Below are 23,984 nucleotides of genomic sequence, written 5' to 3' on the forward strand. Positions count from 1 at the left end.
TTCAATTTATGCTTTCTTAGTAACAGTAAAGTGCCTTTGCCAAAGGCATTTGGTTCAAGAGTTGAAGTAAATAAACACACTGGGAATTTTTTCTGGGGAAAGGGAAGTCACTGCTCCACTCACTTTTACTGCCCTGTCCCCTACTGCTAGTCCCATGGACACGATGGGTCCTGCTCTTAGAAATGAGTCCACGTGGGTAATGAATGTTAGGCAGTTGGTGCAATGCTTTCTCTGGCTCCTACGACTCCATTCAAGAGCTCTTCTTGCAGAGCAAATACATCGGGACTCTTTTTGCTCTAAGACTTATATGCTTATTAAGCTTTCTGCAGTGGAAAAAAGATTGCAAGGCAATTCAGCTTGCTAGCTAGGTCATGAATCCATGTATATGTTATGAATGGCAACGATATGCATGTGCCCTGGGCTTTACCCAATCATATCAAGCAGTAATACAAGTCAGGATGAAAATAAATCTTAATACCAACTGCCCTACATGAAGCAAATACTTATTTCACATAAAACCAAATTCTAGAATGTCAAGACTGTAGCCGATCCACTTTGTCTCACCATGACTTAGCATAATGACATACATATAGATACGCATACAGATATATAAACAGATATATTTGTAAACACACTCCTTTTTTTCTCCATTTCTTTTGCTGAATGTAAGTGCCCCAAGAGCCAGCACTTGCTCTCTCGGCGAGGAATCTCTCTGCACGCCAGCGATCCTTCTCTTCCTCGCCTGGGCACAAGGAAGGCAGCGTGGGCGCCCATCCCTGCCACGTTAATACGCAGTTAGCGTTATTTCTTTGGGCAGCAGCAGCTGGGAAACGGCAAAGCGTGGCTTTAACGCCGACTTCCAGCGTCGCTGGGATCAATGTGCCACCCTGGGTAAAACGAAACGCTGACGGGCATCAGGCCCTGGGATGCTGGCAGGGATGCTGCCTGCAGCCCTGCCTCCCTCGCCTGCCGCAGCTGGCCCCCACTGGAGCGATCTCAGCTCTGGCAAAACAGCAGCGTCAAAAATGCGCTGTAGCATGGGATTAAATGGTTTGCATGCCCTTCGTCTGATACCCACGGAGAGCGTTAGGGGGAATGCCAGAGGTTTTGAGGGAATGCCCCGAGGGAGTCAGGATGTGCTCAGGTTTTCAAGTGCTCTGGAAAAAGTAGCAGAGAGCTTTGCTTTTCAGCAAAGAAAAAGTACTTTTCAGCATTATGCTTTCCTGCGTCCTCCCTGTACTGAGCGCCTGAGTTCATTTATGCAGCTGTGTTAACTTTCACTTCACCTTTCAGTGGCGTTTCCTTCCCCTGCACACTTTTTCCTATGTACAGCCCAGTCTCCTCCATCGGGGAGGTGGGGGTGCGGGGCTGGGGACCCTTACGGTTGCATTAAGAGCCCTGCGGTCCTTACCGCCTGGGACGGCGGCAGGCTGTCGTGTGGCCACAGGAGGTTTTTGGCTTGCCTTGGAAGCCAGCATGAAGAGTCTAGCGCTGGTGGCTGGAGAACAAGGCTCTACGCGTGAGCCAAGCGAGTCTCGCAGGCTCGGGAGCCAGAAAGCAAAGTGAAAGGCATGGCTTCGGATTCCTTTTTAAGGTGTTGCCGGGATGGTGAAGCCACTCATGAAAAAAATCTGTCGTGGGAGGCCCAGATGCTTGGGACTGGCTCCCGGTGCTTGTGTGAGGCCACACATCGCAGTGCGGAGCAGCTCTGAAGAAGCAAATGCCCACGCAAATGTGTAGGGGGGTGCGGATCCCCAGAAGCTGCGGGGAAGGGGCTGTGCTGGGGTGCTGCTCCCCCGGTGAATGGGGTAAGGTCTGCCAGAGCCACCCCAAAACGAACAGAGAGGTGCTGCCGCCCTGGGAAGGTGCAGTCCTACTTCTCTGCTGGAGGAGCAGAGCAGGTACAGGAGATGAAATGACCTGCTCCTCGCTGCACGCTAAAAGAAAACGGTGTTTCCTGGCAGCACTACGGATATGACATCTCGATCCATTGAAACGGTCTCAAAATCGAAATCGGGGGGAAAGCGATCAAAGCCCCCGGTGCAGGGAGAGGTTCTTCTCCTCCCTGCTGGCTTCTCCTGGGGTGGGCGAGCCCCCGTACCCCGCAGCGGGGTGGATGCGGACGGGGACACCCACCGCAGCAGCATCAGTTTGTGGGGAGGTTTGACCGCACGATGCATCGCTGAGCCCATCGCTTCTGGCTCAGCCTGAGCAGGTCTGGAAGGAGAAACTGATTGTGATTTAAAGATGTCAGAATCAGGAAATCCATCATGTGCCTCGCTAATCTGCTGCTGTGATTAATTACCCTCACCATTAACTGCCCGTTACAAATATACACCTTACTTCCAACCTAAATTAGTCCCGGGGCATGGCTGCGCCGCACGATGATGCATGGAGGAGCACGCCGGGGCTGAGCGGCAGTGGGGCAGCACGGGCACCCACTGCCACGTGTGCGCGGCTGCTGCCAGCACCCACGGGCCAGGAACAAGGGGGAGGGGGCCCCCATGACGGACACCCCCAGAGTGGCTCTGCGAGGGGGATGGGACCCCCGCCGAAGGGCTCGGGGACATTGCAGGGGTGGTGGGGTCTGCGGAGGGAGCAGGAGGGGGGTGAGGGACGGTGACCTGCCCCAGCCCCTCACTGGAGCATCCTGAGGACCCGCTCGCAGAGCAGTACATCACATACCGGTCCCCTTCCCGCGCAGAAGGATCTTCCAGCAAATGCGCAGGAAGAGTCTCGCTCTGGCTCCGAACTAAATTGTGCAGTAAATTAAGCCTGATGTGCATGAAATTTTCTCCGCATGTACATTCCAGGGTGAACCTGGGAACAGGTTTTATCCAAATACTCCTGTCTTTTGTCTTTAATTTAAAAAGTTAGAATCTCCTGTAATTGCTTCTTTGCTCATGGAGAATTGGGGAATACTAAGAAACCCTCCAGTGGCTAATTGAATGCCTTATAAATGTTCTGACTGTAAGCAAAGTTCTCTGTCTTACATTATAAAGATATTTAGGTCCAATTCCGTGCTAGGGTGATAATTTTATGAGGGATTTTCATATCTTTTGGACGCAATATGGAATGGATCATTACCTTTTTTTACACTTAATTGCTTTTATCATCCAGAAATATTCAGCATTTAATGATAATAAAGCACTTCTGCGAAGGAGGCCAAACACCATATACATTATTGCCTCATGGTGCTACAGTGCACAGCTCCTCAGTACTGCATTTCTGTGTGCCATCCTCCCCCCTTGGCAGAGGGGGATGCTGTGGCCAGGGGAGCAGCAGCTCACCCCAAATCACCCTTTGGCCAGGAGAGTAGAGCGCTTTGGTTTCCAGAGGCGCAGGCCAGAGCTCCACAAAATTGGGAAATTTTCTTGGTTTCCCTAGCATCCATATTTCCTGGCTTCCCAGTGCCTTCCCTGTGGCAGCCAGCGCACGGAGGATGCTTCTGCAGCAGCTGGGGATGAGGTGGTCAAGCTTCCCTGTGCGGGCACAGCTGCATCCCGCTGCCGGGCTCAAAGAGGGGATCAGGAGCGGTCTGCCTTGCTCCAGCCCGTGGCAGGCACAGAGTTTCTCTTGAATCAGCCGCATTGCCGTGAGTGAAGGAAATTTGCTGCTCTTCGGGCAGCAGGGTTGCCTGGCGGGCTGGGCTGGCACGTCTCTGCCAGCTTTGCTCCTCGGAGGCAGGGATTCAAACTCAGGCAGAGAAGTTTGCTTACTGTGTTGCCCATAGCTTTCCAAGAATGCATTTTCTGATGACCTTTGCAGCTTTTAATTAAAAGCACTCGCATCGTTTATTAATTATTTATTAACTCTTTCTAGATGCTACAAGCTCATCACAGACATCAGTGGAGTCCTACTGATGCTTATAAGCTCATCAGCAGACATTGTAATTGATGGCTATAAGCAATCTGCTGACCTATTGGGCCCTGCAACAATTGATTAACTATTCATGAAAACATCTAGAAATCATTTATGAACCTTTTATAAACTATTTATAAGTGAGCAGGGACAGATTTATTCATTACTGTTCATGAGCTTACAGTGGAGGGACAGAAGGAGCCCTGAGCTGAGACTCCAGCAGCCCAGCTCCAGGCAGCAGTATGTCCACGGGAAAAATGCCCAATGTCACAGGAAAGCCTTTGTCGCTCCACCCATTTTCCCAAATTACACTGGCTTCCTGCAGGCCCAGGGGAGGTCAAGTTGCCTGATGGACGTGGGTCGTTCTCCCAAGGATCAGAAATGACACAGAATGGAGAATTTTCTGCTATTTTGCAGAGTCAGGTAGTTTAGCTAAGTAGGGGCTGGCGACAATCCAGTAGCAGCTCTTTAATACAGTGTTGGGCTAAACTTAGAGAGGATGAGCAGGCTTGTGTGTTGCTTTGCTTCTAGTGGGATAGGATTAAATTACCCATCCCATTTTCCTTTGTATTGGTATGCGGGGGTATAGAGAGCCAAAGGCAACAGCTGCCAGCAAAACCCCGTCCGGCTGCTGGGCATTCTCAGGCGGCGAGCTGATTCCTGGTTAAATTGGGGACAGAGAGCGAGGGTCAGGTTCAGGGCTCGCATCCGAATGTGACCCAAGCATGGATTGTTTAGGTTTTTGTTTGTTTGTTTGTTTTTTTACCAACTGGATGAATTTCAAAATGAATAATGAAAAAACCCAAATCTGTTTTCTATTACTTTCAGTGCACTAAGGGAATGGAAGGTGGGGTGGCCTTGCTCAGCTTAGACTTCATGAATCTTTTCCATGTTCCTGATATGTAGCATTTGTACCAAAAAATGGAGACTTTCCCTGGTGAGCACTGCCCAAAACAAATAATGCTGTTTCTCACTGCAGAGTCCCAAAACACTTACTGTCACTCTGGGTTATCTCCAGCCCACGGAAATGTGTATCGCTTGACACCGAGGAGCCTCCTTGTCTCTGGAAGCTCACCGTCACCGAACAGAAGTTGCAGATATAAACTCCCCATGTGTTGACAGAAGAAATGACACCTATAATGGGATCTTAGCATCTACTATCACTTCTAACAGTCCATCTATAATCTCGCCTGCAGCGGATGCTGTCTAGCAAGACACGGGGATAAGTGATGACTTCCTAGGAGCTGGTGTTCGGTGTAGCATGTCTGTCAGCTAGCAGAAAGGGGACAGATGTGCCCCGTGTTTGTTGTAAGATATTCCTTCCTTCCTTCCTCCTTACCTGCATTGTTTTCTTACTGAAGATGCTCAGCCAACTGCTGTGGGCCAAACCGTGTATGAACTGGAGGGATGACTCCTTGCTCAGCAGAGAAGGGGATCCTAGCATTAGCGGCAATCTGACAGTGGCAGAGATGTATGGTGATAAATGGTTAGTTGTGTTTCAAGACCTTGTTTAAATGTACAGAACGGGTATATTTATGCACATGTGATTCATTCAATGGGAAGCTGTGTATAGTTATTATTTAGTTATAAACTGGACTAATTCAGGATTTGCACTGGGTGTGTCCTAATCAGTTTAAAGCTGTCCTGAGGTCAAATTAGTGCAAGCCTGAATCTAGCTGTGTCTCCCAATCCTGCCATTGCTCAGGGCCAGAGGCTTATAGGGTATCCTGTAGGATGCAGCTCACAGAAACATCATGCAGAATGGCACTTGTATTTCAGCTCAGAGGAAAGAAAAGCCAGCTCTCCACAGTCTCTCCTACAAGAACACTTGAGCTATTTTGGAGTACGGCACAAAGAAATCGGCTTTCAATGGGAAGGAAACACAAAGATGCACCCAAAAAGCCATAGATGGCTCAGTATTCACATAAGAACGCTCAAATCATCATGCTCCTCATCCAGCTCAGTCCCAGGACCAGGGGAGGTTTGGGGGGCCAGGGGACCCACCACCCCACCCAGGAAGCGGGGCTGAGCGCTGCAGGGGGTTGCACCCCCCCCCCCCCCATGGGCTGGAGCTGCCCTTATTTCTGGGGAGCAAAGTAGTACAGGAGGCAGGGAGCGTGTCCTGCCTGGGCAAGCTCAATCCATTCCTGCAGCAGGACATCAGGGTTTAGCTATGTGGTTAGAAACACTTGGCCATCACTACAGGCAAGGTGGCCAGCCACCAGCCCCAGCATGTCACACAGGAGTAGGGTGACGGCTGTGACACCCAAATGAGGCTGGGAAGAGGGGTTGGGAAAGAAGGGAGGTCAGGGAAGGGCTGTGGGGCTCCCAAGGTGGGAAGAAACCCCCCAAAACTGAGCTGAAGCAAAACACGGGGGGAAACAGCCCAAAGAGCATCTCGCAGAAGCAGGGATACATCCCCGCTGGCCAAGAGCTCTTCGGAGCAATGTCCCCTCCCTGGGCCAGCGCTCGTCAGGGAGAGCAGCAGAGCGGGACAGAGCTAATGGCACTAATCGCTGTCCCCAGGGAAGGAAGCACGAGTGCTGTGGTGTCAGCCAAGCGCAGCCCAGGAGGCCAGTCCCTCCTTTGGCAGGAGCCCGCAGTTGAGTAAGCAGAACGCTGAGCTAAGTGATGAACGGCTCGAGCCATGCTTTTATCAGGAGGGGGTCAGGGTTCTGTAGGGCGCAGCCCAAGGCGAAAGGAGGGCCCCACCATCCCCGTGTCCTACAGCAACGCACTGGTGGTTCACCGAAGCCTGAAATAGCAGAAATTGCATTGCAGTCAGCCCCCAGGGTGCTAGGACTGCTCTGTGCCTGGGGAGAGTAAGGAGCTACTGCTGCTATTTTCCCCAGAAGAGCTCAGCTGCAGTGGCTTTTATGTCTGAGAGCCATTCCCCAGCTGCACAGATCCAGGTCCTTAGCACCTCTTGTTTTCAGGGTGGGAATGCTTGACAGCTGGTTTTGGGGTGAGCTAAGTCTTTGCCCGGTGCCTGCTCCATCGGGTGAGAGGGGCCAGCCAGGCACCAGGCGAGGATTGGGAGGTGCGAGGACCCCCGGTCTCAATTGCACATTTCTGCTGCATCCCTCGGACAACAGAAATTCGTGGTTTTCTGTCCAATGGTTGGCCTCCATGCTCATACCCAGTCCCTCTGGGCTGCTTGTGCCCAGAGGCTGCACGGGAGATGGGGACGTCCCTGTGGGCAGGAGCTGAGCGCGGTGGTGGCTACAAGGCATGGGCTTCGTGGTGCTGCTGCGACAGATGTTAGCTACCTGATTACACAGGAATTAACTACCCCGAGCAGGAGACAGCTTGTTTCATGCAAATACGTTAATACAGGGAAGCATTGTTGTAATGCATGGTGCTGCAGAGCAGACAAGCAACCCTGGAGTTGCGGTGGTGGAGAGTCCCCTGGGTACCCCCACGCTGGGAGGTGCGCTGCCAGAAATCCTAATGAGAAATGGCTGCCTAACGAGATAAATCAGGCAGGAGGGGTGGGCTGCGACTGTGGGGAACCCTGTGGGAAGGCAGTGGTGTGCCCAGCCGGAGGGTGGCAAAGGGTAAGGCTGAGCAAGGGTGGGAGAGGGAAAATGGTCATGCCAAAATCTGTGCGAAGTGTTCACGTAGGAAGGTCCTCCGGAAGCAAGTTTCAGAATGCAAATTAAAATAAAAGCTGATTGCAAGTGCACCCGCTGTGCTTCTGCAGCCTGGTGGGCTTTCTGCCAGCTCGGCCATCATCCAGGCTGCAGCAACCCCCCAGTCTCCCTGCTTTCTTAGCAGGGTTTCATCATTGCCCGTTTTGTACAGGAGGGGTGCCTGTTGCTCTACAAACACCAATTTTCCCATGCCTCTTACAGTTGAAAATTCAGTGAGAAATACCTGCCAGAAAGGCATTTACCACATTTCACATGTTTTCTCGGAAAAACTGGGAAATGTCTGATCTGTTCCACACTTTCTTGCCACTTGCCCAGGGATGAGCTCCCCTCCTGCTGAGGGAGAAGGAGCAAAGGTGCGTGATGGCTCTGTGGCTGTTAGTGGATAGAAAGAGGTTTTACTGCTCTTTTCCTTGTCTGACATTACTTGGGAATGAGGTTTGAATCCTCTTCCCCTGGAACTATGTTTTCCAGCAAACCACACAACGTGGTGTTTATCTTCTTTATTGTTCCTGAAAAGTCCAAACAGTTTACTACTTGAAAGTAAATCTAAAGTTAGCAGCAGAGAGGAGGGGGAGAATGGTAAAATAACCCCAGCAAGAAAGGGCATCTTTCTGAGGCTGAACAAAACAGCACAGATTGACTCCTGACCATTCCTCACAGTTTTTTATTTCGCTCAAAAACCCAAGTGAAAATAATTAAATGGCGGTCAAACAGAAATAATTTACGTTGGATTTTCAGCCTGTCTGCTGGACCAAAACTAACTTATCATTCAGACACCCCAAAGGAGACGTGGCCCCAAGGAGGAGAGCTGCTCTCCCTGCCCTGCCCTGGGGATGCCCTGCATCCCCCCCCACGCTCCCCTGCCTCCGTCCTCCCCGGTGGGGCTCCCAGCTCTGCAGCTGCCACAATTTTCAGGTGCCTGGGGACTGCGTAGCACAGGGAAGGTTGCACACCCAGGCACGGCAAGCCTGGAAGTGATGCACGCTAAATAACTCCATGGCTGTGACCGTGCAAGGTCAATGTTGTGACGTGGAGCTGCTTAATGTAGTCACCGCAGTGGGCTGATGCAGTTGTTCCTGCGTCCCGCGTGCGAGACGGGGCGTTAGCTGCCGTGCGTTTGCTTGGCTGTGATCGGCAGCAAGAAGGCTTTCCAGGCGCATTTTGATTTAAAATGTGAAAAAAGAGAATGAAAAATTAGTCCGTTCTGAGTACAGTTAGAAAGAAACGACTTCAAAAGTTGACAATTGGGGGCAAGTCTCTCTTCTGAAAAGATGTTTCTAAATTAGCCATTTTGGGTCAGTCTCCATCTCTCATCCTCTGAATATCCCTTGTCCCTCCCATTTCACAGGGGGAAGAAAAACAGTTAGCAGTTCCCTGCTCCTAAATAGCATCTTTCAGCAGCTGGCTAAGCTGCAAAACGGATTAGCTTTGCCTTACAGCTCTGTACACAACAATTTCAGGCTTGCACAGAAGTTGCATAGCCTTTCCAAGCAAAACATTCCCCATGAAGCCCCTTCTGGGGATACCAGGAGATAGAAACGAGACTCTGGGGCAGCAGCATGCTGGAAATCGGGGAGCGGAGAACACCAGGCAGGTGGGAGAGCTGCTGTCACAGACAAAGCTAGCACTGAACTTGGGCAGGGCACGCTTTCCTATCATCGGAAACCAGGAGGCAAGGAGTCAGCCCAGAGCCTGGCAGGGATGCTGGTGCTGGGAGCCGGGAGCCAGGGTTGAGGAGAAACCTTGGGCAAGCATCTCCTGTGTCCCCAGGCACCGGCAGTCGTGGGGACAGGGGTGTCGGAGGGACCGGTGGCAGGTCCTAGCCCGTGGCCAGCTGGCCCGTGGGACAGCACTGACCCTCTCCGATGGGGGTTACTTAAGCCCCAGCAATGTGTAAAGGCAAGGCAGGCGCTGCCTCCAGGGATGCTGCGTCCGAGCACTTCAGCCTGCTTTCTTCCCTCGTCCAAGCACGGGCTTTTAAGCCTGCCAGCCTCCCCTTCTGCAGGGAACCTGACCTGGCCACATCCCTCCTGGCAGGACCTAAATTGCCCTTTTTATGATAGGAATTAGCTCCCGTCGCCTGCTCTGGTTGCACGGCTTGGCTGGGATGCGGGTGCAGCGGGAGCCGTGTGGATGCGCCGGCCGGGAGGCAGCCTCGGAGAGGATGGCAGGCAGCCTCTGCCCTCCACCGCCGGGCAGGGAATCCGTGTGTCAGCAGCACAGGCGATGGCCTGAGCCCGCGGGCATTTAATGCCAGCGCAGATGTCGGCGGCACAGGCCACGCAGACTCAGCCAGTCATTTTGTGGCCAAAGCGCATTCATCGTGCGCCCTCTTTCCCTCCCTCCCTCCGCAGAGATACCCGAATAGCAAGAGCCTGCTTTTGAGGTTGGAAGTCAGGTTTAGAATTTTAATGATATCCTGTATCCCACAACCTTTCATTTGGGGAGAAACCACTCTAAATGACCCATTTTTCTTAGTATAATGATAATCATTACCAAGAGGAAAATGAGCACTGAAGCCGGGGACAAATGCAGGCACAGAGTAGATGGGGTAGCTGATTCTGACTGGCAAAACGCTACATGGAGAAATAAACCTCTTGTACTTAGAAGGAATGTAAAGATGTCTTTAAACATGTATGTAAATTTGTAACAAACAAGTCACCGTGGCTTGAAACGGGAAGCAAGAGAGAGCAGCCATAAATATTTTATATCCTTGGCAATGAGCTCCAGCACAGCAAATTGTCACATCCTCCTGGGGGCGAGGACGCCTGCTCACGCTGTCGCATAGGGAAGCCACAGCATCTCCCGATTTCCGTGCAGCCTCCGCGCTGAGCGCCCTTTTTGCCTGGGACCCGGCAGCGAGGAGCCCGGGAGCTTTCCCACTGCCAGGAACAGGGCTCCTGCCCCTGCCTGCTCACCCTCCCCGGCTCACCTTGCTCCACGGGCCGGCATGACACGCGGGTCCTTACGAGCACGGATCCTCAATAACGATCAATGAATCAAATTTTTATTTTTTTTAATGAAGAGTTTTTTTGCAGGAGGGAAAGAATTTTCATTAGCAAAGAAAGCCTGAAAAATGAACCGTTCGTGCAAACGAACAGCTAAATCCAAACAAGCCCCGGGCCAAACAAGCAGCATACCCCTCTCGCAGGATGGGGTGCTGCCTAACCAGCAGCTCAGACCCCTGCGGGGGCACCACATGGGTGTTTTGGCTGGGTCACTGGTGGTCTGAGCTGCCCGAGGCGTACAAAGTGTCCCCAACTGGCTGGCACTGCAGGACGGATGCAAAAGAGAAGGTACCAGAGATTCTGACCATGATACACAGGTTGTTATTTCAAATCCCGCAACGCATGCTCGCTCTGGCCACCCCGACCCCTTACCGTCTGCGTGCCCGCTGGCGCCCGTGCAAGGGGCTGTGGCAGTTCCCAGCACCACTCCAGTCCGGCTCCCGGAGGGCTTGGAGCATCACCGTGTTGCTGCCTGGGAGGTGCGTGGAGGACCTTTGGGAGGGCAGCACTGTGGAAACACAAATCCCTCCAGCCGGGAGCTGTGTGCTAGTTTATTAGCAGCACATGATGCAGCACAGGTGATCCTCCTTTTGAAGATGATGAGACCAGAAGCCTTTGTCAGACATGTTCCTGGGAGCTCAGGAGAGTGCAAATCAGTCTGAGCCACGTATCGTCTGCCTCTGCGCTTATGTTCCCAGAAGCAGAAACTGCCTACCCCAGAGGAGGCAAAGCTGCTGAAGATCAGGGCATTTGCAGCCCTGGCTCTGTGAGCCTTCAAGCTCTGCTGAATTGTGACCCTGCAGCCGCTGGGGCCAGGGACCAGAGGATGCTCCATGGACCAGAGCCACCTTCCTGCCTCTGCTTCCAGGTGCTGGAGCAAATCTGGGGAACCAGGCTTGGTCACAACTCTCCATATGACCTCGGAAATCCTTTGCCTCTTAGAGCAGAAGTCAAAGCCCAGCTGCTTGCTGGAGATGGTGTTAGGCTGAACACACTGCAGATTGCTAAGTGCCGCATGAGGGTATAAACAGGAGGTGCTGCGGAGAGTTGTCCTCAAGATGAAGTACAAGGCACCTCATTTAGCACCCAGACTTCAGGCTAGAAGTTGTCAGGTGCTTCTGACCATGGTGTTCAAGCATCTAAATAATTCAATTAAGTGTGACCCAAGGAGAACCTATAAACATATAATTGATTGGGAGAGCGAGTTCTGATCCCAGGTAATTGCTCTCTTCTGGAGTAGCCTGCAGCAGCCCCTTGGTCTGGCTGGTATGCCAAGGATGTAGCTGGTTAGGTCTATGAGTGATATAAGAAGTCTGGTCTCTGGATGCCAGAATTGAATTAGACACCAGCAAAGCAGATTTTATTAGATTTATTAGATGGCTGGCAGAAGGAAGGCTGGAAACCAGAGGAAGAGAAATGTCTCCTGGCGACCTCTGGGACTGGCATTATTTTTCTTGCACTGCATCGAGATGGGTGCAATGTTTATCTCCCAAACGACGTCAGAGCAGCAGACGCCAGCGTTGCCCCCACCTCAGAGGCTGATGCACACACAGGGTGGGGAGGGTGACCCTGAGCTTGGTGCCTACACAGAGGGCCAACCACATCTGCCTGCTGTCCTCCTGACCCTAAAAAGCACTGCGACCCACCAGCACACCGTCCTGCAGAGCAGCTTTTCCAGAAGGATCTGGTAGTGGCATGGACTTAAATGATAGAGAGCAAACATAGAGCAGAGTCCACTGAGGCCCATCTGCAGCTCTGCGGTATCACAGCACCCTACTATGACTCAACTGTGATTTAACACCAGACAACTTAATAGCTGTCTGCTGGAGGATGTGCCACTGGGAGTTCTTGTCCTGCTAAGATTTCATGACGACCGGCAGTGAGCTATTGCCATCAATAATTAACATTGGACCAGCCTTGCCAGAATAAATTCACCAAGTGCATGGCAAGGCAAAGGTTCCTTGATTTTGCATATTACTCACCAGTTTTCTCTTGCTTGCTGTCCCTGCATTGCTGAGGTTTGAGGTGAGCTTTGCTGCACAAGTCACTTCACTAGGGAACAAAAATAGCTGAGATGCCCTCTCAGCTTGTGGTGAACTGGCTCAGCTGGAGACACCACAGGCTGAGCAGCTCCACGCCTGTTCTTAGGGGACCCGTTGCCCCGTGCAGGGCAGATGGCTGCTTTAGACCTGGGTGAGCAGCAGCACACCAGGTATCACCAGAGGATGAGACCTGTTGTCGCAGGAGAGGCTCTGTCTCGGGAAGGTCTCCTCTGGGGAGTAGATGGAGGAATAAACCCTGTGGGAGCCAGCCAGGCATCATCAGCAACACCATCCTAAGGTAGTTTGGCAGAACAGAGAGCAGCAAAATTACCCCAGGGGTTAACTGGATCCCCCATCTCTGCCACTAGTTCATACAGCAGCTGAATCCTGGCATCGCAGGAGGAGGAAAGCTCCCCAGCGAGGTTTGGAGGTGGCATCGCATGCAGCCCAGGTGCATGGCAGGCGAGAGGGCAGCTTTGCCAGGCTCAGTGGGAGCCAGCAGACACACTCTCCTTTTATCACCATCAATGGGCTCTGCTCCTTCATTCCACCAGAGTGGCCAGCAGCTGCCTTGTGTTAATTAAGAATAGAACAATCACTCTTAATCAAAGGCCAGACTGATGGCAGCAGCAGCAGCAGCCTGCCCATCTCATGCTCTGCATACTGCCTGGCTCATCCCACCTCCACTAACCCCATGCTCAGGGCAGCGAGGAAATAACAGGGGCATAATTGTTTCTCTCTGATTGCTGCCCAGCTGCAATATGCCACCACAGCCTGGCAGCAGGGACAAGCCCGAGGCAGCTCCCAGGGAGGGCAGAGATGACCCCTTGCTTTGCTCAGGAGCTGTCTCTGGGAGCTGGTGGGCTTCCAGAGGTGCCTCCCCACCTATGCGATGCTGAAGTTAACTCCTCAAGCACCCAGACACTCTGCTCACTTTGGGAGACAAGGTGGGGAGCTTTCTCATGGCAGCAGGACACATGCAGTTGTTCTTGCCGTCCTTTCACCCTAGCACAGAGCTTCCTCTGGGAGCTGGCACAGCACCTCCCAAAAGCCACTGAGCGCAGAAAGTGCTCAATACCTTCAGCATCAAGTAGCAGATGTCTCCAGGATTGCAGTTTGAGAGTCAGGCCCCTCTGTCCTCCCAGCTCTTCCCTTTTAAGCTTGCCCTGCTTTATATACATCACCCACTTGCTGCCCTCAACCTTTCCTTGTGCCATGTGGCAGAATCATTCCCACCTAAACGCTGTCTCGCGTAAGTAGGAGATGCGTGCAGAGCTCAGATCCATCTTCCCTGGGAGGTTTCTAGAGTTCTGCCCCAAACGCCCAGAGCTCTCAGCAACCCCCTCCTCCACAAGCATGCTTTTAGCACCAGGAAACTCCCAGCACTCTCCTATTTATAGCTTCACACACCAGCTTCCATTTTCTTTTAATTAGCTGACTCCCTCTCAATCATGCCTAGATGAGGTGAGGGGCAGTCAGAGCTGTTTGGCTCTCAGGTACCTGATGCTGCCAGTGCAGCACCGAGAGCGCTCTGGTGCATTGGGTGAGGGTGCTGGAGCAGTGCTCCCAGGAAAATTTGTGCCTCCCTGCCAGCACCCAGGAGAGTGAGGACAAGGATGAGGAGGAGCAGGGAGCTTTTCCATCCTCCGTCTATGGGGATTTCCAGCAGGCAGTGGGGGAAAGCATCCATGTGAGGACTGTGCGCTGGCTTCATGTTTTCCTTTCCACTAATACTGATGATGCGAGGTTATTTCAGGACCTGGCAGTGATTCACGCACAAAAGTACAGCCTCAAGCTACCAAAATCGGATCCAAGTTTTACGCTCCTGGCCTGGCTTGGTCCTGGTGTTTGTATTTATGCCTGTTTGTAGGACAGAGAAAATCAAAGCTCTGTGCTTGGCTTGCAGGTGAAACTTGGTGACCAGTTGGGTTAGGCCTATCTATCCAGGAAAGTACCAGCAGAGGTCAAAGTTGGCGGTGTATTGCTGTATTTTAGTTAGATGACTTGTGTGAATGCAAGTTGCAGGTATACTGTCAATCCTGCAGTGCTAGGGGGAGAAGGACTGGCACTGTCACGGGTGACCTGGCTAGGGGGGACCAGCGAGGGTGTTGGTTATATCTGCTGACGGCACACTGTGGGGTGGGCTGGGAGCGTGCTGGAGGCAACACTGAAAACCCAACAGCATCTCAAAAAAGTGGAGAAACAGCCTGGAAAACAAACAAAAAAAAGTATAGTTGCGTCAAATTCCCCTGGCAGGGGCAAGTCATGTCGCCACTGGGAGAGCCAATGCTGGGCACAGCGTTTGCGGGAGGGGAGCTCGGGAGGGCTGGGGCACAGGGAAGATGCTGATGGACTTTGGCAGAGGAGGAGCAGGTCCCTGCTCCCCCAGGACCAGTGGGGAAAGCCCTGCTGAAGGGTGAGAAGAGGGTGCAGGGAGCCTGCAGTAAGGCACTGAGGATGGGGACAGCTCTGTGACCAGGACCTGCACGCCACGGGCGCTGAGCTCCACGTGCATCTCCCACTGTGACAAATGCACAGACAACCAGATGTTTGGTAAATGCACCCTGTTTTGCACGCCCAAACCAACAAACCGTGGGGGATTTTGACACTTTTGAATCTGGGGTTTGGTCCAGATGAGAATGAAATCTTGAAAATCTACCCGACTTGGAAACACCAAGCAATTCCTCTACAGAAACAGCACGTTTTGCTGGGAAAATGGTAAATTGTTTTGGTAGTGTCAAAACATAGTATGATAATTTAACATTTTATGTACAAGTCAAAATGAATCATTTACCTTCTTTAAACACTACATTTAAACACCCAAAATATCTGAAAAGCCTTCTTTTTTTTTGACATGGCTGTCAAATATCATCAAAGTTGGCATGTTTGTGAATGGAGACATGTTCCCAGCAGCTCCAGCCGCCTGCATTGGTGGGAGAACCCTGGCCAGGATGGCCGTGGGGGACAGGGCTGCGAACACAAAAGGCCATCCATACCACACAGGGCTCTGCTTTGGGCGAGCAGCAGTTCCCCACCCCATCATAAAAATGATGTGCTTGAGAGGGTAGTTTTATTTTTTTCTTGCTCGGGCAACAGGTCTGATACTTTCTGCTTGGGTTTCTTTTTGGGAAAGGGAGGTGAAAGGAACCCCCTGAGGGAACTGAGGGGGTTTGCAGCATGAGAGTGCAGTGGATGCAGTCACTGGTATAAGCAGGAGCTGGTTTTGTCCGACAGCCCCGCTGATTCTTTATTTTGGGCAGGTTCTGGGACCAGTTTGCAGCTCTTTCCCCGTTTCTCGATGTGCCTACACGCTAAATTATCTGTAATCATTAGCAAGTGGGCTGTTTCCTCCTTCAGACACAATTAGTGGGCAGGGTCCGGAAAAATCTTCCTCAATCTCATTTCCTTCACAGGATGCACTTGAGATGCTGGTACTGCCTTGAAGGAGGAGGCAGGGTGCAGCCGCTGCCCAGAAGCGACCTTCCCAATTCCCCAGGGTACAAGCATCCCCCCCTCCATCAGTCCCCAGGGACTGCCCTGGGCAGGGGGGGGGCAGATGAAACCCCAGCCTGCGGGTCAGTGAGGCTGAACGAGACACCCACTGGCACCAATTTTCAGCAAGGTGAGGCAGGGAAATGCAATGGCACGGGGACGACATGATTTATGGTTTCTTAGTCAGAGGAGAATTTGCTCTCCCTGTAAACCCTATCCTCGCAAATAATTCAGCGGGTCACAAAAAAGCATAAGCAATTAACAGCCGCTTCCCAGCCCCGACCTCTGCTGAGGGCAGGTCGCTTGGCTGTTAATTCGGTTGCTCCCTGAAGCACAGCCGGCTGCCAGTGAGCGATGCCATCGCCCGGGCGGCTCTGCCGCAGCCGTCGTTTAGTCCCCGCAAAAGGTGGCCGTGCCCATCGCCTCACCCTGCGCCACGCTGGGGACCGTGACGTGACTCAGGGCACGGCGGGGCGAGCGCTGCCAGCCGGGGAAAGGGCTTTGTGGAGCAGCAGCTCTTCAGAGGGCTGAAGGACCAAGTGAAGGGGAGCTTTGGATTTACACTCAGGAAAGCTGGAATAAATCAAAGCAATTAAAGTGCAAATGAAGCTTTATGCAATGCGGCATCCTAACTACCTGGGAAGCACGTTGTGTATACTTTTGCCTTGCTCGCTCCCTCTTTTATTTATAGACAGAATTCAAATCACTTAAATAATTTAAACTAATATGCCAGGTAGAGCCAGGGTTCGGGAAGTGCCTGCTGGCATTAATGAGGCTGTGTTTTGACAGTGGCTCCACAAGCCCTCCAGGCTTGTCTGCGGCTGGTTGCTCCCCAGACCTGGGAGTCGGGGTTTGTGTGGGTGCACGGGGATGCCGGCGGCTCCCTGCGCCCGCACGGCTCTTGGGTGCTGTGCCTGGTGCCATGCGAGGAGATGCCGGGCACGGGCAGCGAGCGGAGGCGGGAGAGGATGCAGGAGAGCACTGGTGGTGAGTGGCTGTGGGTCGCAGATGCCGGTAACGGCAGAGCTAGCGGTAATTAATCACACCGCAACGAGCCACGGGCGTTGCGGTGGGAAGCACAGTTTAATTTTCTTCCAAACTGCCTGGGCTGATGGTGAAGCAAGGCTGTGACCACATGTTCTCAGGTAACCCCAGGTGCTGTATAGCAGCTGGGAGGGCTGGGAAAAACAAGTACAAGACCAAGAAATAACACCGCAGCCAGAGCAGAGGCACCAGAGTAATAAGGGCAGGGCTGGCTGCCCCTCTGCTGCTCGTTTTCCCTCAGGGCCAGAGGAAGCAGGGCAGAGATGAGGGTGCAAACCCTGCACTTCACTTGGGTTTGGACCCACTGGCAGGACCCCGAGTCTCTCCGGGAAATCACAGCCCCCCCATTCCCACCACAGCCTCTCCCACCCTGCAGGGACGCTGGGAAGGGGCAGGCTGGGCTGGGAAATGGGGTGTCCCCAAGCAAACCCCAGAGACGGAGGGGGGACACGCTGCTGCTGCCTGTCCCCGTGCCGTGCTGCCAGTCTTCACTGGTGCGGCTGGACACTGCCCTTGGGCTGCTTCTCACCAGCTGATCACAAGCTGCTGTGGGTGTTATCGAGTGCATTTGCTCACTCCAATGCAAGCAACGGAGCTGTTTGCGTAGCATGGTGGTAGAGGAGAATATGCAATTAGAGATTGAATTTTGTCCCAGTAAGGAGGCCCACAGTTGCCAAGACTGAAGCATCTCTGCGATACCTGCTCGTGGGAGCCCTGGCACCAAGTGGGATGCAAAGGCTGCTAGATCCCTTCCCGTAGGAAGCTGCCAGCCTGGCTCACTGGCATCTGTAACACTCTGAGCTCATTACGTTAAGGTGAGCTGCCTTTTATTTACAAGAATTCCTGCAGGAAGAAAAACTTCTTGTCTAAACAAATATTTACCTCAGGTATGCTCTTGTGGCTATCTGACATGCTCATTTTCTTGTTTAACCAGCACATTTCTCAAGCGGTTTCTGAATGTACTGTCAAAGGCAGTCACTTAAAAAGTATGAATCAGGATTTCCCAGAGTAATGGTTGTTTAAAAACTACCTGCATTTTTTGATAGCCCTCTGAGGAGAGTTTTATGTGCCCTCTCCCTGGTAGGATGGTCACACATCACTCAAATGGGCAAGCTCTGCTCCACAGATAGGCAGAAACCTCCATATTTCCATACAGCACCGGGGCTGCAAGAGGTGGGGAAAATACCAGTATGGCACAGCTGGAAAATAAGAAGAGCTTGCACTGCAGTGAATGCTTGGAAACTATTTGCAAAAGGCAAGAGAGATGCTCGCCCTGGGTAATACAGGATTTAACCCAAGAGAAAGCAGCGCTCGAGCCCCGTGATTCAGCTCAGCCTCGCGATCCCCTTCCTCCGCTCCGAAAGGTCGCCATAATAAATGAACATATTTATCAAACCCATCCCAAGCTACTGCAAATCATTCAGGAGCAGACGGGAGGGAAGAATCCACCATTTGAGCACAATTTTGCTGAAAACGTTCTGCTCAGCACCAGTAGTGAAAGACTTATTTGCTGCTGTTATAAACGCCATGAATTAATATTGTCTGGTGCCCTGGGTATTCACCATGAGGCAGGGTAGGGTTTTTCTGTATGCTTTCATGTAGGCATGAGGATAGCTTGGGCTGGGAGCGTGTGCCTTCCCCTGGCTTCCCAGACCACACATGTAATGCACAGGGGCAGAGGGGTATGATTTACAAGCAAGCTGCTTCCTAACCTTAACGTGCTGTGATGCACCCACTGCCCTTTAAATAACCGCTGTCTTTTGAAGGCATAAATACTTAAGGGGGAAAGAAAAAAACCACCATTCCCTCCTGAAAGACCTAATTTATCTGGAATTATCCATCCTTGGCTATAAATCCCCTGTAAAACTTGGCATGAGTTTAAAAGCAGTTACAGCAATGACTGTATATTTTTATCCGAAACCTCAAGAAAGAACAAATTGAAGCCCTAAACGGCAGCTACAAGACGTCGCAGAGAGCCGTGCTGGTTAGAGCGGGGCTGCAGTGAGCGTCTTGCCCGGGAAGCACCATTTAGGGGTACACGTGAACCCCCGCCCCCATCTTTTTGGTTTCTTTCCGAGCAATTCGTGCTTGAGCAATTATTTTAACACACCGGTTTTCCCTGCTGTGCACGAGTCTAACAGTGAACTCAGAAGAGCAGCCTTGGGGTCCCGGCTGGTGCAGCAGTTTTTAAGTTCCCTGCTAACATTTGCTGAGCACCACGTCCTTGCCTGCCACATCCTTTGGGAACCAGGGCACAGGTACGTGCATCCCTGGTGTCCACCTACTCAAGCACATGTCAGGGCTGGCTCTGACTCATCTGGCTTCCCACTTTTTCTTCTTTGTTCTTCTTCTCTCCCTGAAGCAGGAGAGAATCCAGGTTTTATTTAAATGAGGCTCCATAAACATAAGCAGCTGCAATACACTTCCCTGTGCAAAGTAGGACAGGTTTTTAATGGCTTACAATTCCTTAGGCTTGGCTTCTTCCCTTCAACCTCCACTTCTGTCTCTCTCCCTAAAAGATGAGAGAGCCCAGATTCGTGCGTGTCCTTGTTAAGCCAGCCGGTGGGGAGTAGAAGCAGTGCCACCGAGTCCCGGGTGGGCTCTGGCACCGAGTCCCTCCGACAGCTCCCGGGGCTCTCCCCGGTTCCTGGTCCCCCTCCTGCAAGCAGGGATGCCCCCCGGCCCCAAGGAATGGGCAGCCAAACTGCATGCATGTGCGGGGTTCGGCTCAGCACCTTTGCAGCCCTCCAAACCCAGGTCTAGGCTCAGCCTAACCCCGGCGGGCTGGGTAAGGAACGCTCTCAGTCCCAGCAGCCTGGCTGTGTCACCCCGGAGATGTTATCTTTTCCACCGACCGGTGCCGAGGGCTGGCGAAGTGCGGGTTGCGTGAGAGACGCGGATCCGTGGACAGATGTGACCGTGGTGGCCAGGCTCCGCAGGATGAGATGGGGTGATCTATAGGGGGGTCCGTGGGGTCAAGCACTTTCCTCTCAGGGAGCTGCTATGGCATAGCTGTCCATGGCGTGCTGGGACCTCATGCCGTGCCGGGGACAGCTTTGCTACCCCCTCCCCTGCCATGCTGGGGACAGTCCAAGCCCCGTGTGCCAGCCCTAACCTCACCCCTACTGGCGGAGGGACGTGCCCCTCACCCTGCGAGCTGCTTTACCCCCTCCCCTGCTGCAGCCACGGGCAGGGGTCTGGCAGCCTGTCGTGCCGAGCGCTTCTTCACACCCCATCAGTCAGCTGCTCGAGCGGTGAGAAAAAAAAAACCCAGAGCCCTCTCCGGAGAGCTCACCTTTATTTATTCCTCGCTGGAAGCTGAGCGCTCCTTTCCTCAGTAACTGGTAAAACCCCAGGGCCGTAATTTAGCAGAACTGCCCCCAGGCTGGGACCTCCACAGAGCGTGTGGGTCCCTCTCCCCGCTGCAGCTGGGACACAGCCGGGCTGGGATACCCGGAGCTGGGGGTGCCGCAGCCCCAGTGGGAATTCGCAGTGTTAGGGGACACTCGTGGATCTACCTGTCTCCACCTGGGTTGCGCTCCTGCTTTCTCTGCAGGAGCACCCAGGGCTTGAACTTGCCGAGGAGTTTTGGACGGAGAGCGCCTGAGTAAGGGCAGCACGCCACGTTTCCCTGCAGGACACCCTAGGCTGTGTTCATCCTCAGTAAAAAGCTGTTCTGTGTTAAGCCACACACAGGGCACGGTGGTGGGTGTCCCGGCAGTGGGACAGTTCCTGGTGGGAGCCCAGCTCATGCTGCAGTGTGGTAGGAGCTGAGGGGGGCTGTCATCCCCTGGCCAGCACGTGGAGGGACACTAACGCTCATTCTCTGCTCTCTTTTCCAGGGATGGAGGGATGCGTGTACAGCTGGGAGCAGCAGGAGCACAGCACGGCCCCGTGGGGATAGGTGTGAAGGTGATTCCCCGTGAGGACACAGCGCGACCCCCCCAGACCCCGGAGGAGCGTGGGGTCTTACTGGGAAGAGGAGAGCTCCCCTTCCTGCCCTGCCAGCCAGGTCTGCCTGCTGCCCAGGCACCGATTGCGTTTCCAGAGATCCGTACCAGGATTTGGGGCTCGGAGCCCAGTGCTGTAGGATCACTGGAGACCCTGACAACAATGGGGGACCCGCCACGGAGGAGGGACATCCCTGGAGGAGGCCCTACGCTTCTGTGAGCCCTGGCTGCTGGTGGCAGAGGCTGCCTGGGGCTGGGCTGCTCGGCCAGCCCGGGGGCAGAGCCGTGGTGCTTGCGGGGCACGGCCAACGAAGGGCGAAGAGCCGGGGACAGGGTCTGCAGGGGCAGCCCAGAGCCCCAGGAGAGCGGGGCTGCCAGCTGAGCCGCTGCTTCTCCAGGGACCAATTCCTGGGGCTAGGGGACGGAGCAGCCCTTGGTGCCCGGGCTTGCCGCAGATGTCTCCCCGTGCCCCGGCGGCAGGACCGCTCCCCTAGTGCCGGCGCGGAGCGAGGACCGCTCGTCTCACCATGGTGCTGCCGCCGCCCGACAAGCGCCACGTCTGTCTGACCACCATCGTCATCATGACCAGCATGGCCTTTATGGACGCCTACCTGGTGGAGCAGAACCAGGGGCCCCGCAAGATCGGCGTCTGCATCATCGTGCTGGTGGGGGACATCTGCTTCCTCATCGTGCTGCGCTACGTGGCGGTGTGGGTGGGGGCGGAGGTGAAGACGGCCAAGAGGGGCTACGCCATGATCCTGTGGTTCCTCTACATCTTCGTGCTGGAGATCAAGCTGTACTTCATCTTTCAGAATTACAAAGCGGACAAGAAGAACCTGGAGACGGTGGCCAGGAAAGCCCTGACCCTGCTCCTCTCCATCTGCGTGCCGGGGCTCTACCTGGTGCTGGTGGCCTTGGACAGCATGGAGTACATACGGACCTTTCGGAAGAAAGAGGACTTGCGGGGTCGCCTCTTCTGGGTGGCTCTCGACCTGCTGGATATCTTGGACATCCAGGCCAACCTGTGGGAGCCGCACAGGACTGGCCTGCCCATCTGGGCAGAGGGGCTCATGTTCTTCTACTGCTACATACTCCTCCTGATCCTGCCTTGCGTGTCCCTCAGTGAGATCAGCATGCAAGGGGAGCACATTGCCCCGCAAAAAATGATGCTCTACCCCGTCCTCAGCCTGGTCACTATTAACATCGTCACCATCTTCATCCGGGCCATCAACATGGTCTTGTTCCAGGACAGCAGGGTCTCCACCATCTTTATCGGCAAGAACATCATCGCGATCGCCACCAAGGCGTGCACCTTCCTCGAGTACAAGCGGCAGGTGAAGGAGTTCCCCCAGAATGCCATCGCCCTGGAGCTCCAGCAGAACTCCCTCTCCCACAACCAGACCATCCACAGCGTGCAGGGCATCCCCCACGAGCCGTCGCCCACCAGCGAGATCCTCGACACATGAGGGATCACCCCCCAGCCGAGCGTTGGTTCAGATAGCCCCGCGCCGAGCGGAGGAGGGATGCTGCTCTCTTGCTGCACGGGGCGAGCGTCACGGACAAAATCCTGGCAGCGAGGGCTCTTCTAGGCACAAAACACCGACCATGTTTTAATTGAGCTATGGAGTGTCCCCTAGACGTCTTCATCTCAGGTATAACCCTAGGAGCCCTCCAGACAAACCAAATGAACTTGCAAAGGACCTGAACCAGCTAACCCTCTCTCTCCCTCCTGCCACCATCTCCCCTCCTGAGCAAAGACCACTAAGGTTGCAATGTCCCTTTTTACTCCTCGAGCACCTCACCTTTACTCCAAGCCTGGAATGAAGATTTTGTTACTGGAGACCTTTTTATGGAGTGGGGACAGGGTCATAGGTGTACGGGTTGGGGGGAGGGGGGGAAGGTGGGACATTTGAACCAGTAAACCCTGTGATTGTAGATGTCTCTTATCTCCAATGGTTGTGTTTACAGTTTCATATTTATAACGGCTCCCGGGAGCTCCCGGGCTGCCCTGGGGGCCGGTGTCCTTGCGGTCAGCGGTGGGCGAGAGCAGCAAGCCCTGCGGCGAGGAGCAGGGCCAGGGGCCGGCACGGGTCCCCTGCCCCGGGACGAGGGGGACTGCGCCTCCACCAGCGCGCTACGCCGACTCTGCCGGGAGCAATATTTGGCAAGCTAAAGCTAACCTTAATGCTGGTGTTTTATGTCTTTCGTTCAGTCCAAACAACTCAGCACAATATTTCTATTTTTAGAAGGGTCTCTCTGTCTCTCTCCCTGCCGTTGCAAACCTCCCTGCCTGCGGCAGCCGGTACAGCCACCCTGGCCCCACGGGCACCGCTGCAGGCAGGCACGGGCACCCAGGAGGGCTTAGTAATAAGGATGGCGACGATGCATTTCACTCCGGCATCGAGCGTTTATAAAGAGGGCTGCTTTCCACAGCTACTATATTTTTAAAATAAAATCTTTCCAAAAAAAAAAAAAAAAAATCCCCAAAAAGAGCTGGGAAGGATGTGCTGCCCCAGGCAGGCGGCTGGGCTCGGGGCTGGGCAGGGGTCTCCTCCGCCGGTGGGTGCTGTGGCGAGGGGCTCGGCTGCCCGTGGGCAGTGGGGTGGGAGGCGAGGGCCAGCCGGACAATAAAAGCCCCGTGAGAGCAATGGCTTCTGGTGGTCTCTTTTCTGCCAGCGCGGGGAGGGAGGGGGGCAGCTTGGGGATGAGCTCCTGTATGGTCCAAATCACTTCTCTCCTCCTATATCCACCTCCCCTGGATCCCCAAGTGCCTTCCCGAGATGTTCTGCCCTGCACTCATCCAGCGGTGGGCACAGAAAGCAAATAAATCATTTTTTTCCAGCTGAAATGCTGCCCCAGGGGTTGGGCACCTCTCAGCTGCCTGCACCTGGGGGGTGGCGCGAGGAGACAAGCAGAAAAGCTGCATCTCAAACA

General features: G+C 53.7%; 1 protein-coding gene across 2 annotated transcripts in view; it reads left to right on the forward strand.

Annotated features, from left to right (window-relative positions):
- Nucleotides 1-23,698, forward strand: part of TMEM121 (transmembrane protein 121) — a 37,226-nt gene extending 13,528 nt beyond the window's left edge. Inside the window, exons 2-3 of one of the 2 annotated variants that reach the window (XM_069789913.1) lie at nt 4,841-5,169; nt 20,943-23,698. In XM_069789913.1, coding sequence (XP_069646014.1) covers nt 21,578-22,516 — 939 coding nt within the window. In that variant the 5' untranslated portion in view covers nt 4,841-5,169; nt 20,943-21,577 and the 3' untranslated portion in view covers nt 22,517-23,698. The remainder of the gene's footprint in view (nt 1-4,840; nt 5,170-20,942) is intronic. The other variant, XM_069789912.1, reaches the window with a different exon arrangement.
- The last annotated feature ends 286 nt before the right edge of the window (nt 23,699-23,984 follow it).

This window comes from Haliaeetus albicilla, chromosome 8 (assembly GCF_947461875.1).
Source record: "Haliaeetus albicilla chromosome 8, bHalAlb1.1, whole genome shotgun sequence".
Lineage (NCBI taxonomy): Eukaryota > Metazoa > Chordata > Aves > Accipitriformes > Accipitridae > Haliaeetus > Haliaeetus albicilla.